Genomic DNA, 19119 nt, shown 5'->3' on the forward strand with positions numbered 1-19119 from the left:
GGGGGGGGGGGGGCAGTCAGCATGGTCTCTCCGAAATGTCTGTTTCTCAGTTCATTCAGCTTACTCATTGACAAGTGAGTTTTTGTTTGTTTTACCTTTTGTATCATCCATCAAATGATCTTTTGCTTGCTTGGTGTTCTTGGCAAGACAACAAAGACCACAGAATGTAGCCTTTGTGTGATGATTAGCTTTTTCTTAAATTGTTGTTATGCTCCAGGAACATATATTGGGAGCCCAAACCAACATTGGGGCATTAAATCAGCATTTTGGGGCCAGGCGCCCACTAAACAATGTGAAATGACACCTCTGGGTACAAATTAGGAGGTGATTGAACGTCATGTGCAACGGTAGTTTAAACGTCACGAAAGCGCCTTACAACATACGTAAAGAATAGCGGACGCTAGGCACGGTACAGTGAACTTAAAGTATGTTTGTGTGCGGTATGTGTGCGGTATGCGGTATCGTCCAAAAGTAGGCATCCTTGATATTGTTGGAGGCTTACGTCTGAGTTTGTTTTTCATCAGATTTCGGTGAAAAACGGTACTTATAATTCAGGTTAATAGGCTTTATTTTGTATCACCTTCGCTCGCTTTTTGGATGCGTTTTCCTGTGTTGGACAGCTCTTACTCCCGATTTCTAGAATCGTGAAAGCCGTGTGTCTTTCTTACAGGCGGTTAAAGCATGGAATTTTGAGGGACAGCTTTCGAACATATTGCAAATTACACAAGCATATCGAGCAAAGTGCAATTACACGAGCATAAAGCACATCGGGGGCTAAGTCTGGGTTTCACCGTAATAGAGACCCATGATCCATTTGTCCTTCCTCTCCCCGCCCATTGGTTCTCTTTGGCCATCCTACTCGATTTTGCGTTCTTTTTAAACGTTTTTCAGATGAGCCAGGAGCGGTGTACACGTTAATAGCGGTCGCTGCAAAAGTCCAATAAGCAAGCTCAAATCCAATTACGTATATTCTGAACATGCATAAAACAGGTATGATGCAGTGTGCCCTCCATGTCCGTTTCCCAGCTAATTCTTGCTGCCAAGCGTTCGTTTAGTTAAAAGCGGCTCAAGTTTTCCAATTTTATTTGATTATATCATGCACCATTCGGAGTCATTGGCGGTGTGGAAGGCCTCTAATATTTAATGCATTCCATGGACCATGCCTCCACGACCGCTCTACTATCCTCGCGTTTATCTATGCGCTTTCTATGTAGGTTTTGTTTCGTGTGCGGGGCTTCAAATACGCCGCGGGCTTAATAAATATGGCTTTTATAATTACTCCACAACAGACAAACCATTACACACTAATTCTTAAAGCATATCGTAATACATTATGATAAAGAATTTGCATGCAAACGATAGGTGCTTTCAATCGCGACATTATGGTCGCTATCGATGAGAGTTTTGAGCAAAACGTACGGTTGGCACGCGCTCCTTCACTGGGTTACGCCAGGGTCAACTTACCACGGGGGGGGGGGGGCAGGGGGGGGGGAACTCTCCTCCGAGCTTCTTGAACAACTGCCTAACCGTTCAAGAAGGTGGAAGCACATTTAAGCTTCCCGTCGGGTGATCAGCGTGTACATTATGTAGAAGTTAGTGCGCGGTCACTTCACGGAGTTGGACACCATCACCGAAGGTTCCCGTGATTTTTTCATTTCTACGGGCAGTCAGTCGGGGTTTTTCTCGTTGTAACATAATTCATCGATTGTTTTGATTGTGTGCCAGTCGGGGTAAGCCATGCAATGCGAGCTGATATCAGGTCACTAACAGACGTTTGTGAGGCGATGAAAATGTCATGACACGTGTGCCATTGATGCTGGGACGAACTGATCGGCATAACTAAGACATTCCGTGACTGCCCGTGACGAGCCCGTGACTGGTCCAGATAACGTGAGTCGAAAGGGCATAGCATAACGTATGATTAGCGGTTTGGCTTCATCCCGGTCCGACCTATCGTGACCTTAAGCAACAATTTGGTGTGATTCTGACCTCTGGCATGCATGAATGCGCTCTTTAGTGTGGTTTCAGTCGCCAAAATCATTGCGTCACTGAGGACTCTCAAACCACTCAGAGTTCTGGTTGATTTGTCAGGCATCTTGCGCGATATGTAAAATTACGATCAACATGACAGATACTAACGTACGAACTTCTTGGTGACATACACCGGGGTGGGGATTGCCACTTGATTTGTTTGGGATTCGACCGTCGGGTCTGGGCATGGCAGGAGATAGGTGTCATCCCCTCAGGTGACCGCGATTGCCAAAACGCCTCGACGTTTGTCATGTTGATCTCGGTTATGGCCGGCTTACACTGAGCTCTGTCAAAGGGTACCGTGTTTGCCTCGTGACGACGATGAATCGCTTCCACTATCACAACGCAGGAATATCGTGACGCTAATGTACTCCATCATGCCGTCCTCAGCTACCAACTAGAATTCCACGGCGTAAGGAGCTTCGGAAACCAGGGAACGATTGGCCATCGACGACATTTCGCTCAGTCTCGAGTGTTTCGGCCTCGGTGGGTTTCTGTGGATTCCGGCACTGGGTTCTCTCTGCCTCGCTGACTTGATGCTTGCGGCTCGAGCTCTAGTGACGGAGATGCCAACCATGCGTTGGGGCGGCCTTATGAAAGAGTGTGACGAAACCAGAATTGTACCGGAGGTAAAGTCAGATGATCCTCTGAAGAATCAGGGGGGGGGGGGTGAAAGCCGGTTTCTACCTTGTGTCTCTTAACAGAATGTTTTAACGTACAACAGTTAAGTGTTGTTGACGTGAGGGACTGCCATCCAGTGACAAGCCAGTGTGCACGGGTAAAATTCTGAGGCAGCGGCGTGGACAGGCTGTCTCAACGGCAGCGTCTGACGTCATCCGTCTGGCAGGTGTGCCGGAGGAGTTCCGGCAAGGCTACAACGTCGACCTCAAGCGACCGGAAACTTGGGGTAGGTGCCGCTGTGCTGTTTTTGTAGGAAATGTCAAGTGAAACGCTAATTGACATCGTACCCCGCTTGATGTAAAAAAGTGTTTGCCAACCTTTTTAGGTCCACTCCCCTGGAGTGGACCTATGTGATGATGACTGGAGTTTGTATTTGACTATATCTTAGCGACGCAAATCAAAGCATATAATTGGATTCTCAGTATCTCGCTCGAGCGTGGACACACACAATGCCTAGACACAATGTCAGCGGAAACACTACCCTACTTTTCGACCATTGTAACAGACAACAAAGATCCGGCTCAGAGCATGTGGAAAAGGTATTAGCGCCGATCTGTTACGCTAGCTGTACGGTAATTCCTCCGGACCCAGTCATAATTTGGTTGCATGGCAATCTTCTCTGAGACACTCGTATTATTCCGTCATTATTACGTGAGGGGGCGTGTGAGTATTCCCCCCCCCCCGAGGTTGGGAACGCCTGATGTAAATTGTTGAATGTCCATCAGCGTCAGCAGGCCGCTGCCAGTGGTACATCGTGTCCCGTCGCTAAGGCACGCGGCGTGTGGGAGGCTCCGCCATATTGGGAGACGTATCCCTTGTTCTTTACGATCGTGCGCAATTTTCATTGTTCAGTTAATTAATTAAATTAATAAAAGATGAAATATAAGTTATTAAATTAAATTGTATTAAAATATATATAAAATGTGTATATATAATACTTATTTATACATTTATAATATAAATGATATATATATATATATATATATATATATATAAATAATAACTGATTAAATATAACAATTAAGTGAAATAAAAAAGTCTTTCCTCCTGTTGTGTTGGCCGCTCGGTTGCCAAACGTTCATGCATGTCTCCAAGCGGACAAATTTGTGCGACTGTGAGCATGACCAAAATTCACACGCGGAACGCCATGTTTTCTCCCAGTTCCATCATCCCTTTCTCACCCAACAGCATTCACACCGCTCCTGCTTAGGCGTCCGCTCTCCGGGCCCAGCTGCCACTCGGCTACAGCGCGTGTCGTCGCCCACCTCTGGCGGCCAACGCAGCCCTGAATCTCGCGTCCTCGCGGCGTCGGGGGCCGCGGCCTTATCTAGGTTACGGGGGCCACGCTCTACCCCCCAGCGGGCCAGCCCCTGACCTGATCTTGTGTCCTCGCGGTGCCGGGGGCCGCGGCCTTACCTCGGCTACGGGGCCACGCTCTACTCCCCAGCGGGCCAGCCCCTGACCTGATCTTGTGTCCTCGCGGTGCCGGGGGCCGCGGCCTTACCACGGTTACGGGGGCCGCGGCCTAGCTCCCAGTCGGCCCACCCCGCCCTGATCTCGTGTTCTCGCGGCGCCGGCTACGGGGGCCGCTGGCTACCTCCCGGCCGGCCCGCCCCCGTCGTCCATTGGCCAGCACCGTCGTCCAGATCGCGTCGTTCTGCCGCCGCTGTCCGGCCCGATTAGGCCGACGTTTGTCATGATTCGGCACCGAGGCTGACAGCCGAGCTGAGCTATGGCCGCTGGGGCAGAAGCCGTGAGTGAGCCCCGGGGCAATGCACGCCGGGTCGCTTGGGACTGTGGGGAGCAGCACGCGGGGGTAAAAGCATGGCCGTATGCAGATTTGTCGTGATCACCGTCAGTCGTCAGCCGCCAGTGGACAGATCATCTGATTACGGGCCACCAACCAAGGTAGTACGCCAACCTAGTTCTTAAACTGTTGTTATGAAATATCTAACAAGGAGGAGTCTCAGTAAATGTTGAAGCTGAAGTATCCAAACGTTGAAGCACTTCAACATGACCATTTACCAACGTTTACAAAGTGGCGAATGTAGCCATGCACGCTCTAGCCGCGGTGCTGAGATCCCTCTTCCGCGCCAGCCAGCGCACTGCCCCGCCCACCTAGCGTGCGTGACCCGGTCGGTCTCCCCTCCCCGGCGTCCCCTCCGCCCGCCTGCCCCCGGCGCGGCGTGGCCCTCTTGCGTCAGGTCAGCAGAGCTGCCGGCGGCGCCTGCGGAAGCAGTCTGTTATCTCGTTGCGGAAATTTCCGTCAGACGTGAAGCGCTTCCAAGCGGATGCCGCTAATGCATGGTGACGGCCCGGCGGCGGCGGCGGACACGGTGCAGTGGCGGCGGGGCAGACATCGCAGCGGCGGCGGGGCACGCGGCGTAGCGGCGGCGGGGGACACGGCGCAGCTGCGACGGGGGACACGGTGCGGCGGCGACGGGGGCAGGGTGCAGCGGCGGCGGGGGACACGGTGCGGCGGCGACGGGGGACACGGCGCAGCGGCGACGGGGGACACGGTGCGGCGGCGACGGGGGCACGCGGCGTAGCGGCGGCGGGGGACACGGCGCAGCGGCGACGGGGACACGGTGCGGCGGCGACGGGGGACAGGGTGCAGCGGCGGCGGGGGACACGGCGCAGCAGCGGCGGGGCACGCGGCGCAGCGGTGGCGGGTGGACATGGCGCAGCGGCGGCGGGGCACGCGGTGCAGCGGCGGCGGCGGCGGGGGACGCGGCGCAGCGGCGGCGGGGGGGGGGGGGGGGGACACGGCGCAGCCACGGTGGGGGCACGCGCCGCAGCGGCAAACCCTACTCGCTCCGCTGCGTGCTGCCGCCGGGACAGGCTGGGTCTTGTTAGAGGCTCGTGGATGTGGTGCCCACATACGAACGCGTGGAGTCCACTTCGACACGGCATGAGCGGGCTTAAATAGCTTGAGGCTCATGTATATACTTCGTAGCGTTTTCCAAGCTGCTGAATATTTTCCTTACCGAGCAAGGCTACGGATGGACGGGTGTTTCGTCATCTTGTGTCGCTTATCAAGCCAGTGTTCGGTGAACGTGAATTATTTCATGTCCCTTTTCAAAAAAGGCGCAATGAAACATATGTTCATGCCCAGAAAACAATGTATAATGTGTCAAGGAAGCAGAAAGCGAGCTACTGTGTTGAGTTATTTGCAACAATAAAGCGCTGAGAATTGAGTGTTTAAGCACGCGAATGCACGTGCTTACGAGTACTTCACATGACCATTCCATGTGCTGATGAGCCTCTCGCTGAGCACAAAAACTGGCAGTGCGCTGAGGGGTGTTAATTTATTCAGCTTGCATTCAGGGTCATTGACGCACCTGCTGCTCCATCGTGGGCCCTTGCAGTCGCCGCCTCGGCTCGGTTTAGGGGGGGGGGGGGGGAAGTAGCTTGGGACGGATCGTGAGAAACGGACACGGGCAACGTGATGCTCCATGCCCAGGAAAAAAATGTTGCGATTCACGAGCTTGTTCTGTGGTTCTAACTGGCGTGATATTGTGTTCCCAGGCAGCCACAGGCAACGCCAGGTCTTTTGTCTTCGTTCCTTTTGGAACATTGAATCGGCAAAATCGTGCGTTTGCCTAGCGCTGCAAGCAAACTCTGCTGTTTGTTGGGTGTGAAGTCTGTGGCTGATGTAAAGATGCTTCTTGATAACATCTGCGTAGCATTGGGTATGTTTTTTGTGAAAGGAATGCCACACACTTCTGCCTTTTTGTCGTTTCGCATTATTGTTTTCCGGCGGGGGTGGAACCTCTTTAAAATTAAGGCAGCGGCAAAATTGGCCCGTGTCGTTCCCTTTATTGCAACCCCAAATTAGAACTGAGCATAAGATAAATTCAGGAGAAATTTTATAGTTGCGATTAATATAGGGTTAATGCTGAATTTTCTTCGGGGGTGCAGGGTGCTGCTTCCTCTTCCCTCGTGATACACCGCTTCTGTTTCGTGGAACGTTTTTACGCGTGACAGAAAGGAAAGGTGTGCTGAACCCATTGTGCAGGGATGGGAGGAAGCGTTCCTATTTCTAAAAAACCAGCATTTCTACCGTGACGTTAAATTTGAAGAAGTGATATTTAAGCGCTCAACTGGTTGCGTATCTGTGATGCCTACACATAAGCAACTGACAAACGAATGTATCTCTACTTTTTCAACAAAAATCCACATGGTCTATATCAAAAGTATTTTTATTGGTCTTCCGCTCCACTAAAAGTCTGATTCGGTTAGGATTTTTATTGAGGGAATGGACACCTATGGATGGAATGCAAAGCGACAGATTTCGCCGGAGCGTTTGGAAATGCGACGCAATACTGAAGGCCATGGTTGAGACCAGAATCAGCGACCCAACCTGAAGCGGCGCTGCTGTGATCAGTGTGCTCAGGTGCATATCCGTGTAAAAAATGTTGGTATGTGCTGGTTTGTTTTGGACATCGCACTCAGATTTGAGTTAATAGGGGCTGTGCCCCTGGCGGTCGATGACAAGTGCTTCTGGAATGTTTCAGTTATTTCGAAGCCGTCCGTCCCAGAGCCGAACGCGAACGGTAAGCGGCGCGCGCCGTATGCGCCGGTCCGTATCTGCCGACATTTGCATTGATGCAGGCAGTACATGTATGACGTCATGCAGGCAGTGCATGTATGACGTCATGTGTCATGTGAAGGGTTCGGGCTTTTTAGCATGTTTTTCAGTGTTGTTTTTAGGGGTAATTTTTGAGTGGCGCTATGATTTCCTGCACTTGCACAGCGTCAGCCTTAAAGCCAACACCTCGCGGAGGTATTACATTGCGAGGGGAGAATAAGTAACCACAAGAAAAATAGCATGAATCGTGAGGAGATGCATCAAGGTCTGCGTAACTAATCAACCAAAAAGCAGGACTTCTGTAGATTAACTTCTTTTGAATGCAAACGGCTCACAGATATACTGATTAGTTTGGCCTAAAATCTTGGTGTACTTGTACTTGCAATTGCTTCATACTTGGTGTGTCATTATAAATACTTGCGGGCCTCTAAGTATCTGCGATCACAATGCGGGACATACAGGAAAAAAACTCCTATGTGGCTCAAGTTTTGCAACGTTGGTTTTTCTGCAAGATTTGCAATCAGTCGCACGTTTTGATCAAAACGACGTTACAACAGTCACCTTTCACGTGAGTCCCGTGCACGTGAGTTACAGCAAAGCATTGGCTAACTACCGCTTAGAAAATAACGTCGCATCTGTTCGCCCTTGACAAAAGAACAATATCCGCAATCGTGGAGGGGCCCAAAACATGCAATCTGCAGCTATAACTGGCCGCTGGCTGCTTGGCCGGCCGGTGTGCCGGGCGCCGTCGAGCCTCGGTGCCGGTGTTTCAGTGTTGACCTTTGGCACGTGCCGGACGACGGGTCATCTGGGGCCGCAGCAGCGCACCTGCGATCTCGCCTACCGGAACAGCAGTGTCCAGGTGCAGGTGCTCGATTACCGGCACTACAAGGGAGTGCAGCGGTGGCGCGTGCCAGCAACCGGCGTCTACTCGTGAGTGGACGGCAGCCGGCCCGCCGGCAGGGACCGGAGGACGGGCACGGCGGGCGGGGAAGGGTGGGGAGGGCGGGCCGGGGGTCAGGAGAGCGGGAGTCCAGGGGAGTTCGGAGCAGGGGACCGGGAAGGTGACCAGAAGCCGCTGCAAAGACGAGGTTGGGCAGGTGGCAACGCAAGGGGAATGCATTTAGATGACTGGACTTGGTCGGCGGGAAGTTCTCAAAGTGTTTTTTTATTAGAATTGAATTGGATTGAGATATTTGCGAGGCGAAACTAATCAGACAGGAGGTGGTTGATGTCGTGGCAGTATGTGCTGGGTTCGATCCTTTTATTAAACTGCACTGATGAGTATAAGGACCTAGATTAACCACTATGGCTTGCTTCAGCAAATACTTAACATAACAGATTTAAATGAATACAAGGCATCGGGGTAACTAAAAAGCCTCAATCCTGACAGACTATATTCAAGACTGATTGACTGGACTGTATGCTGAATTCGTTACCTGTACATTCAATCCTCGAAAGGCTCAGATTCCACGGTATACGCCAACATAGTCGCGTAAATGTGAACTGCACCGTAATTTTGCTTTTGAAATGTGAAATTTGTGAATGTCACAGGTATTTGCATATCTGGTGGTCATCTAACGAAGCGGGTTGTATGTGTGAGCGGCCGAGGTCATCTGGCGGAGCAGACTGGGTGTGTGTATGAGTGGCCGGGGCGATCTAACGGAGTGGACTGCGTGTATGAGTGGCCGGGGCGATCTAACGGAGTGGACTGCGTGTATGAGTGGCCGGGGCGATCTAACGGAGTGGACTGCGTGTATGAGTGGCCGGGGCGATCTAACGGAGTGGACTGCGTGTATGAGTGGCCGGGGTGATCTGACGGAGCGGACTGTGTGTGTGAGTGGCCGGGGTGATCTGACGGAGCGGACTGTGGTGTGTGTGGTGTGTGAGCGGCCGAGGTGATCTAACGATGCGGACTGTGTATGAATGTCCGGGGTGATCTGACGGAGCGGACTGTGTGTGTGTGAGTGGTCGGGGTGATCTGACGGAGCGGACTGTGTGTGTGAGTGGCCGGGGTGATCTGACGGAGCGGACTGTGTGTGTGGGTGTGTGAGCGGCCGAGGTGATCTAACGATGCGGACTGTGTATGAATGTCCGGGGTGATCTGACGGAGCGGACTGTGTGTGTGGGTGGCCGGGGTGATCTGACGGAGCGGACTGTGTGTGTGAGTGGTCGGGGTGATCTGACGGAGCGGACTGTGTGTGTGAGTGGCCGGGGTGATCTGACGGAGCGGACTGTGTGTGTGTGTGTGTGAGCGGCCGAGGTGATCTAACGATGCGGACTGGTGTATGAATGTCCGGGGTGATCTGACGGAGCGGACTGTGTGTGTGAGTGGTCGGGGTGATCTGACGGAGCGGACTGTGTGTGTGTGTGTGTGAGCGGCCGAGGTGATCTAACGATGCGGACTGTGTATGAATGTCCGGGGTGATCTGACGGAGCGGACTGTGTGTGTGGGTGGCCGGGGTGATCTGACGGAGCGGACTGTGTGTGTGTGTGTGTGAGCGGCCGAGGTGATCTAACGATGCGGACTGTGTATGAATGTCCGGGGTGATCTGACGGAGCGGACTGTGTGTGTGGGTGGCCGGGGTGATCTGACGGAGCGGACTGTGTGTGTGTGTGTGTGAGCGGCCGAGGTGATCTAACGATGCGGACTGTGTATGAATGTCCGGGGGTGATCTGACGGAGCGGACTGTGTGTGTGGGTGGCCGGGGTGATCTGACGGAGCGGACTGTGTGTATGAATGTCCGGGGTGATCTGACGGAGCGGACTGTGTGTGTGAGTGGCCGAGCCCGTGGCCTCTCCTCACATCGTGCCGTGTCGTGTGCCGCGCAGCCTGGTGGCGAGCGGCGCCAGCGGCGGCAAGGGCTTCGAGTCCTTCAGCCAGGTCAGCAAGGCCTCCACGGCCGTCTCCGTGGTGCACCTCAACAAGGGCGAGGAGATATTCATGGTCGTGGGCCAGGAGGGCACCACCGCCTGCCACAAGGTAATGGACACCCTGCGTGTGGCATTGGTCTGCGCTGGCTGTTTAACGGCCTGTTGGTACAGCGTTAATGATGTGACTTACCAACCATTCATTCTTTAAGTGAGGTTTGCCAGCTTCATGCTCAACAGCGTGAGCTAGGTCAAGGATGCTGGCCGACGTCTACAGCTCAAACGATGGCAGCTTTGGCTTAAATTCACCCAATTTCGTTCCAGCGTGCTCATGTCCCGCTCTTGAATGTGAGCAGAGTACCTTATCCTTTGGCTTATTGAAATTTCCTAACGATGCTACGGCGGATATGAATGCTTTGCAGGCTTCTGCTGGTTTGTGTTGGGATGATGTGGTGACATGAAGTTCCTTAAACTGGTATTTAATAAATACGATAGTTGTTTTCTGCACTGATTTAAGGTCAAAATTGTACGAGCCCAAATACAGGTTGTGTGAAAGAGACCCGGGAAGCCGGGGAACCCATTTCGTAATCATTCCGTTTACACGTCTATCTTACATAGCCATTTTCATACGGCGTCAAAAAGGCATTCTGTCGTGTGATTCTTGTGTTTTTCAAGCTGTCTTATTTTTGCAAAGAGAGGTCTTGATTAAATACGTTAACTGTGTCCGTTACCACATTGAGTGATGTCGGCTAGATTCACTTATCTTTCATTCATTCATTCATTCATTCACCGTATTTTTTACCATTTTGCTCTTGTCCTGATAATGATACGCATTGTATCGAAATGTTAACGATTACATAATTGATAGCAAATGCTGTCCCTGCCATCAAGCTTTTAGTTCTTACAGACATACATATGCACAAACATACATATATGTGTATATGTGTGCTTGTTGAAGTGTCAATCTCAAATTCCTTGGTGGAGTTACAGCGTCATGATCGCCTGCCAACCCCGGCGAGCTCTTCAGCTGGATTTCTGGAAGCGATGTCATCCAAGCCAATATCGGGGGCGGGGCCGTGGTTGAGCCGGACCGGTGAATCACTCTACAGTAAACTATGGACGCCGGCGTCGCATTTCGAGGGCTCATCGGATACGACCAGCGTTCTGGTCTGCGCGGCAGTAATTTATGCCCACGTTGTTGGAGGAACCTTGGGGCAATGGCACATTGCATTCCACTGGCCGAAATTGCGCTACAACGTGCGGCTGGGATGATATCCGAGCGGAATTATCCGAGCGGAATCCGAGCGGAATCATCCGAGCGGATGATATCCGAGCGGAATCTTGGCTCTAGGCATAGCTTCGGCGAGCCGACGATTACACTGAGACAGTCTGCAGACGGTGGTAGGTTCCCAGCCCGGTGGAATACGCCTGTGATTAAATTACAATAATATGTTACGTAGAGCTTAGTATGACTGAGACGATGCAATTAGGATTACGCTTTGGATTGGACTAGACCAGAAAGTTGCACAAAGGCAGATCAGAATGCAAGTGGACTGGAATAGTTTGAAGACTTTCATGTAAGTTTTATAACCGGGGACTTGCCTAGATGCGACACTCCAGGTCGAATAGAGCGGAAATGTTACGGATTTATGTGCATTATGTTTGGAAGTGTTGCTCTCCTGAAGGATCGTGCCAGATCGGTTGCTGAACTGAGCAGACTATTTCACTGGATCGGATTACGTCTAAGAAACTACAGCTGTGATGTCCTGGTTACATTTTACTTGGCAGCGTATTCCGAGGCTTGTCTCCGACCCGCAGTACGTGCGGAGGCGTTCCAATCTAAATCTGGGTGGCTTGGTGTATCGGGTTTCTCGGACCTGGTGTTGTGTGCGGGAGTCTCCAACTGAGTCTAAATGGCTTGGAACTCGAGCGTCCGTGCAGAAAACCGTCTGGCGGGAAACTGTGCGAGGGGAAGGCATAAACTAGACGGATGTGAAGGATTTATCCTACCAGTCAGAACGTCAGCGTTGTTGAAGCGGGATGTAATCATCGCATGCCGGCAGCTTCAGTGCGTTCTTGTCTGGGCGTCTACGACGTTATCAAACATCACTTGCGGCCTTTGCGTTTTCTTTCACTGTGTCGTATAACACGGTGCGATGTGTTTACAGTGAGGCCCATAAGCCCACGACGATCTGTGGCTGACCGGCCAGTAACACTCACCTCCCATCCCCATAATCTTCGGAATGATTTACTGTGTTAGCGAAGGTAGCCGCACATAGATTAGATAGCACTAATAGCCTTAGCCATCATGGAATAACCAGGAGAATGAAAAGATCCACCTCGCTATAATCCTGGTTGTTCTACGAGGAATAGGGATGTTATTACTGTCTTATCTATATGCAAAATATTTCTCGCAAATGCACTCAACAACTTCGATAGCAGCATAGCCATCTGCCAAACCCCATTTTCAGTTTTTGATGGATGTTTTGGTGACGTTGTTTGAGGCCCCGAGACCAGTCTACTACCTAACAACTACCTAATAACTACGGTACCACAGACGCATAATTCTGAAAGAAGGATTACTTAAGGTTAGACGTTATATTCATACATCACCATTTCATCACCTTACGCCCGTAGGTTAATGAGCATTCGCAATCCCCACTTCCACTTCCACCGAGACCCTCATGACGGCCAGCCGGCGGGACCAGAGGTGGGACCACCGTATCGAAAGCCATTGGGTTCTGTCGTCCCGGTTCCGGACAACGCCCGGTCAGTGACTGAGCGGGCGTGACAGCAGCACCCACGGCTCGCAGCTGTTGATGCTGCGCGTGGAAATGGGCCGGATTTTGGAGTCATTATACTCACACCAGTCTTCCCACTGTGCGGGTGTTGCAGTGGACCGTGTAGTGACCCGCCGTACTAGGGTGTCCAGGCAGCCTGGTGACCCACCGTACTAGGGCACCCAGGCAGCCTGGTGACCCACTGTAATGGGGCGCCCAGGCAGCCTGATGACCCACTGTAATGGAGCGCCTAGGCAGCCTGGTGACCCACTGCAGTGGGGCGTCCATGCAGCCTGGTGACCCCTGTACGAGGGCGTCCAGGCAACCTGGTGACCCACTGTAATGGGTCGACAATGGGGTCGTCCAGGAAGCCTCGTCTGACCTCTTCCACAGGTCGCATATTGGCGTGACGACCATTCCGATGAATGTCCCTGATGGTGTCCCTGATGATGTCCCTCATGGTGGAGGTGGTTGTGTTGATGTCTTGCGAGTGCCCGTCGGATACCCGCACCATGTCGCACCATCGTCGCACCATGACGTCAGGCAGGGCGCGGATGCTCCTCAGACATTGCGACGCCGAGCTCATGAAGCACGTGTGGCCGATATGCCTGAGCCCGGTGAGACTGAACAGCCGTGGAATGGCCGCGTCTTACCCCTCCCACCTTCGCCGGGACTCACGGCCCGCGGCCAGCTCGATGGGCAGCGGCCGGGTGAAGCCGATCCGGTTCCTTCTGTCCAGCCGGCGCCCGGCTCAGCTTGTTGCTTTCTCTTGCTTTTGTTCCGAATGCTCCCCATCTGCGCTATGTGGACCTGCTCTGCCCGGCCTGCGGCTCACAGAGGCGACGCCTTTAGTCGAGCTTCTCCGGGCTGCGATGCAGATCTGGGAGGGGCGACAGGCCGTCGCATAGCATAGAGAAGTCTCATGCTGAGCCGGCAACGGATCGGACGTCCCGTCAGGCGGGCTAATGACCTTATTGGCTGTCTTCGGAGGCGTGTTCGGCTCGTCGCAGTGGCTGTCTCTGGGCGCAGGCCAGTGATGTGTGCTGACGGGCGCGGTCTGGGACATAGTTTGTAGCGAACGCGGGGGCCGCATTCTCGCGGATGGTGGCGGTTGATGGCCACTGCCAGGGCCAGCCATTAAACATCCGTACACCTTCTGGAACATTAAAGACTGCACCCTGTAAAGGTCACGAGTGATGACCTCTTCGTCGAGGTCATATCAGGCGCGTGTCACGTTCAGGCGTCCGATAACGCCTGTTGTTCCAGGAACAGATGTTTCCAACAGGCGTTCCCCGAGGGGGGGGGGGGTGGGGGCGGGGTGATTCTCCTCGAAGTAAGCGGAATATAAGGATCTCAGGAGGCTCAAGAGAGAAAGCGATGCAGCAAATCATGTCTGACTCAAGGACCGTTACCGACCAGGCAGTGTCCTTAGGTAGGCACTCACCGGAAAGTGATATTGCTACATGCAGCGCTCTGCACCACCTGCAGTGAGCCGAAATTATCCGCCATGGTACCCAAAAACAGAGGCAATGCTTTCATTGGCATGGAGTGTTCAGGCACGTGTGCGGTTCCGAGAGTACATTCCTGTGATTTGATTTGTGTCGCCCGAATATAACCACTGTGTATAACACCTGTATGACCTGATCCAACATGCCATGGGCTGTTCCCACCGACGCGTTATTATTGGTATGTTGGTATATGATCCGTCATGACAAGGACGGCAGCGTATTCAAAAGGGGAGGCCCACCTCCCTCGGAGGTTGTGCGGGCCCAACTGGGACCCAGAAGGACCTAGCACTTTTGGCAGTAGCCCGTAGGGCTTCTAGAACGTAAAAACACGGGCCCGAGGCATAAAAAATGGGATCCCTTGCCTCAAGCGATACCCAATTCCAAAACAGAGCCCTTGCAACGACGACGCGAGGGCCCACTTCGCTGAAAGGGTGCCTCAGTGACCCGATTTGGGCCTTTCCTGAGCGAAACCCTGGCTTAACAACTGGCCAAGGACAACACCACGCTGCTTTCCCACTGCCACAGCCAACACAGCTCTACAGATTGTTGGATGAAACGCAGGGTGATATATATATATATATATATATATATATATATATAGATAGATAGATAGATAAATAGATAGATAGATAGATAGATAGATAGATAGATAGATAGATAGATAGATAGATAGATAGATAGATAGATAGATAAGTGGATAGATATATAAATCACACTAATAACCTACTTTTGTAAGCTCATGTGCAATGACGTATGGAAGATTAGCTGTTTGCATCAGCTTCGTATAAGCGTGCTTGTTTTGTGAAGCTGAAGGAGCGCAATTGCACCCCTCTCTTGCAAAATGAGAAGTGAAATATGTACACAATTGGCCATTTTGTGCTTTGTGGTTGTTTGGTGTATATATTTATGTATTCACAAGATTGGTGTCCACAATATGTCTGGCATTGCATCCTATTTATATGAAGCCTTTCGACATTCTAAAATTGTCATTGATAAGTTCAGTCAATGCAAAACAAACATAAGCACTCCTCCACGTACCAGTTCAGAAAATGGTTTTCAACCTTTCCCGAAAACGTTCTTTTTCACTAAAAAACGTACAAACGCTTGAACGTTAGCTGAATTAATCACATCTGATGCTTGTTTCAATGTCTTCAAATGTGGATTGCCTTTGCCTTAAGGTCAGCATTATGGGGGACTCAGGCGCTCCGAAAGCATTCGGTGATATCCGTGGATAGACGTCCTCGTTTGTGTTGATATTTTTTCATATTTCTTACCTAATTTTGACCCGCCCTATTTAACGCGAAGGAAATCCCTTGCCTTTTCTGAGCAAGGGGCCCAGTTAGTAGAGCACTAGGGGAATCTCACGTTTCCCGTTCAGCTGCTCAAGAGTCGTTCCGTCCCAGTCCGGGGACCTACTGGCTGCCTTCCTGGCGAAACTGGGGCTGTATGCATTGGGCTGTATAGAGCTTTCTGGCGAAACTGCATGTACATTGGTCGCCTGCCTGACTCTGTAAGCCCCTTGACGCGAAAATTTGAGCCTAGATCGACGCAGGGGCTCTCATTGCCGCAAAACATATCTCTTACCGACGCAAGCGTCCAAAAATTGGCACAGAGACTCCGGCTCAGCATAACGGGCCTCTGGCAGAAGTGGGGTGGAGAGTTGCAATGAAGCCCTTCACTGACTGAAACACGGATCTAACTTTTTACTGTCTCATTGTGGAATCTCATCACAAATGATTATATCCAATTGCATTGCTAGAGGTGTCAGACCAGCATAAGAGGCCCTCCAGCATTCTGGATCCAGTCTCTGTCCCCGTTCAGCAAGCAAATGTTGCCCTGGCTGAGTCGGAGCCCGTTACTGACCCTCTGAGCCCTCTGTTAGGCACCGGGGGCCCCTGACCGACGCAGGGGCCTCATTGTTCCAGGGGTCCCGATCAATGCAAATCGCGAATCCCAGCCTTGTCCTTGCTTGGGAGATGGGCTCCCGGGGCTCAGACCGGCATGGAGCAGGCCGTTCGTTGTTGGTGGTCTCTGACCAAAAGAGAAGCCCTCGTCATCCTAGGGTATTCACAACCGGTTCGAGAGACTCTCTAATTGGCATTCCAGGGCCCGGCCCTGCAGAACGGAATCCTTGGTGTTACCTGCACCGAGTCCTTCGCACCTTCCAACCAGGCACTTGATCGAAGGCTCCTACTGCGAGCCCCCCACCCCCCGAACGCTGCCTCGGGCCGATTCTGGGCTCCTCGCCACACATGACCCTTGTTATGCATCGATGTCCCCAGATCGATACAGGGGCCCTTCATTGTCTCAAGGGTCCCGACAGATGCAGATCGTGGTTTCGGCCTTGTTCCTGCTTGGGAAATTAGCCTTGAATTCCAGACCTGACGCTGGAGTAATCTGGTTGCGAATCCGTCACGTGTCACGGTTGTGAAGTCTCGACCGCAGGGGCGTAGTTTCGCAGAATAGCCAGGGGGCTGAGTGGGAAGCCCTAGTTTTAACTACACTAAAAATATTTTTTCCCGATTTAAGCCACCTTTTTCTCTACGTAATGGAGTTCGATGCACACAAATTGAGTGGGAAACTGCAGCACTGCTCCAAAACGTTTTCTTCGCCCTGCCTCGGCGGAAGATGCCGTTGGGCATTATTATTTTTTGTTTGGCGTCGATCGTCGAAATCATGTCTCGGTAATGGACTCAGGGTCGATGTTATCAGGCTTCAGACGTCTTTGGACGTGTACGGCTTCGGGAGTGAAGAGCGTAAGTTGATGTACGTTACCATTAAAAGCTGCCACGGAAACCTCCGGCTGGTAGCCTTAAGGCGGGCTGCAGACTGCAACACAGCGCTCGGGTTACGCATGTTCGACACGGCTAATGCTGTTTTGGTTACCATCGGTGGACGACTGCCGATATCGGTTTGGTTGGCGAGTGTCGGTCGTCAAATTTTCGCAAATGTGTCCTCAAATATTCACGTGAGGTTGGCACATTTCAAGCGGCCTTTCGAACGTTGCCGGCCAAAACTTTGTTCACGTTTCTAGGTGCCAACATCTGACCGGTTTGTTTTCAATTTCCGATAAGACGCCGCATCGTATCGTAGCAAATAAACGCAGCTTGCTGCAGTCTGTGAATGTTTAAACATCATTGAATATCTGTCAAAACACTCAGGCAATAGCACAAAACGATATCAGAGTCTATAAGACATATAAGTGGTGTGCGTGAAAGCATGCATCATGCAAGAAAAAAAGCACGAAAAATTATCAAGTAAACACTGTGCGAATGCGGAGCTTTTACAGTTTGACTACCTAAGTCAGCTGCATTCCACTGAACGTGGCATTGCAGTTTTCATTTTCTTTGTCCTTTTGCCTGTGAAACAATAAGTAGAAACCTGCCTTAAAATTGGTATAATTTTGACTTCTCATTTGTACTGCCCTGCTTGTACCTTGGCTCTAGAAAGCTGTAGGGCCAAACTCACCGTCGGGGAGGGGGTAAACGGGATATTGGGGGAGACCAGAGACCCATCCAGAAGAATACATATTGACACCCGTGAATAACATAACAAGAGTCTAACGACAAGGCATAATTATAAAGAGAAGCATAAACCCTTCAATGTTTTTCGTTGACCTTTTGACCCGTCAAATAACCCGATAATGCGACCGGCTTGGATTATAAAAAATCAGAGAAAGAAGGGGGAAGGGTCATTGTTGAAAGTGAAGGAGAGAAAAAGTATCCTCCCAGTGAGGCTGAATGTAGTATCGGAAAGCAGTCAACATGCCGCCGTAAACCGGTAACATTTGGGGGAGATATGCACGGAAGTGTATGCTGTTGGGTATCCCGCCCACCTCCGTTTAGCAGCACTTGTCTATCGCATCCCTCAGCCATTTGCCCATTTGATTTCGCACACGTGCGGGCAAGCAATGTCTTCGAGACAACCGACCCGGCGACGTTTGCTTCGGAAGTGTGACTGTCTTCCGGTGCGCCGTTAACCACGGCTGGGGATCACTATGTGAGACCATGACTCCCTCCTGCGTGTGTGCCCCGGCTCCAGTCATCCATCAGTGTATATATATATATATATATATGTGTGTGTGCGTGCGTGCGTGCGTGCGTGCGTGCGTGCGTGCGTGCGTGCGTGCGTGCGTTCGTGCGTGCGTGCGTGCGCGTGCGTGTGTGTGTGTGTGTGTGTGTGTGTGTGTGTGTGTGTGTGTGTGTGTGTGTGTGTGTGTGTGTGTGTGTGTGTGTTCCCATCTCCGAAGCATCTTGGAGGCTTAAATACAAGATGTGGTACAAGCACATGCATTTCTAGAAATTTCGCCTTTCCCCTGCCTCCCCCCCCCCCCCCCCACCCCATGCACGTCATGGAGCTGCACCGCTGACGTCCGTTCTGCTGGCCGGCAGGACGCCACTGGCACGACGCGAGAGTCCTGCGACTATGGCGTGCCGCGCACCATCGCCTCGCTCTCGCGCCTGCACAGGGTCACCGGGCTGTGGCGCTCGCGCCGCCACCGCGCGTCCCGCGATACGAGCAGTGAGCTTCTCAAGCGTCTCAGGAAGATCCAGTTCGAGGGTGGCGGCGGTGGCGGCGGCGGCGGCACGTTCGTCTTCCAGGTGGGGCGGCGCCGCTGACGGCCGGCGGCGGGGACGGGTGGGGCGGTGCTGCTGAC

General features: G+C 52.1%; 1 protein-coding gene across 1 annotated transcript in view; it reads left to right on the forward strand.

The window, feature by feature from the left end:
* LOC119094535 (ALK tyrosine kinase receptor) overlaps window positions 1-19119 on the forward strand; it is a 44803-nt gene that overhangs the window by 6891 nt on the left and 18793 nt on the right. Inside the window, exons 2-5 of the mRNA XM_037217594.1 lie at window positions 2879-2938; window positions 8077-8236; window positions 10136-10286; window positions 18854-19063. Coding sequence (XP_037073489.1) covers window positions 2879-2938; window positions 8077-8236; window positions 10136-10286; window positions 18854-19063 — 581 coding nt within the window. The remainder of the gene's footprint in view (window positions 1-2878; window positions 2939-8076; window positions 8237-10135; window positions 10287-18853; window positions 19064-19119) is intronic.

The sequence above is a fragment of the Pollicipes pollicipes genome, unplaced genomic scaffold, assembly GCF_011947565.3.
Source record: "Pollicipes pollicipes isolate AB1234 unplaced genomic scaffold, Ppol_2.1 Scaffold_4002;HRSCAF=4701_pilon_pilon_pilon, whole genome shotgun sequence".
Lineage (NCBI taxonomy): Eukaryota > Metazoa > Arthropoda > Thecostraca > Pollicipedomorpha > Pollicipedidae > Pollicipes > Pollicipes pollicipes.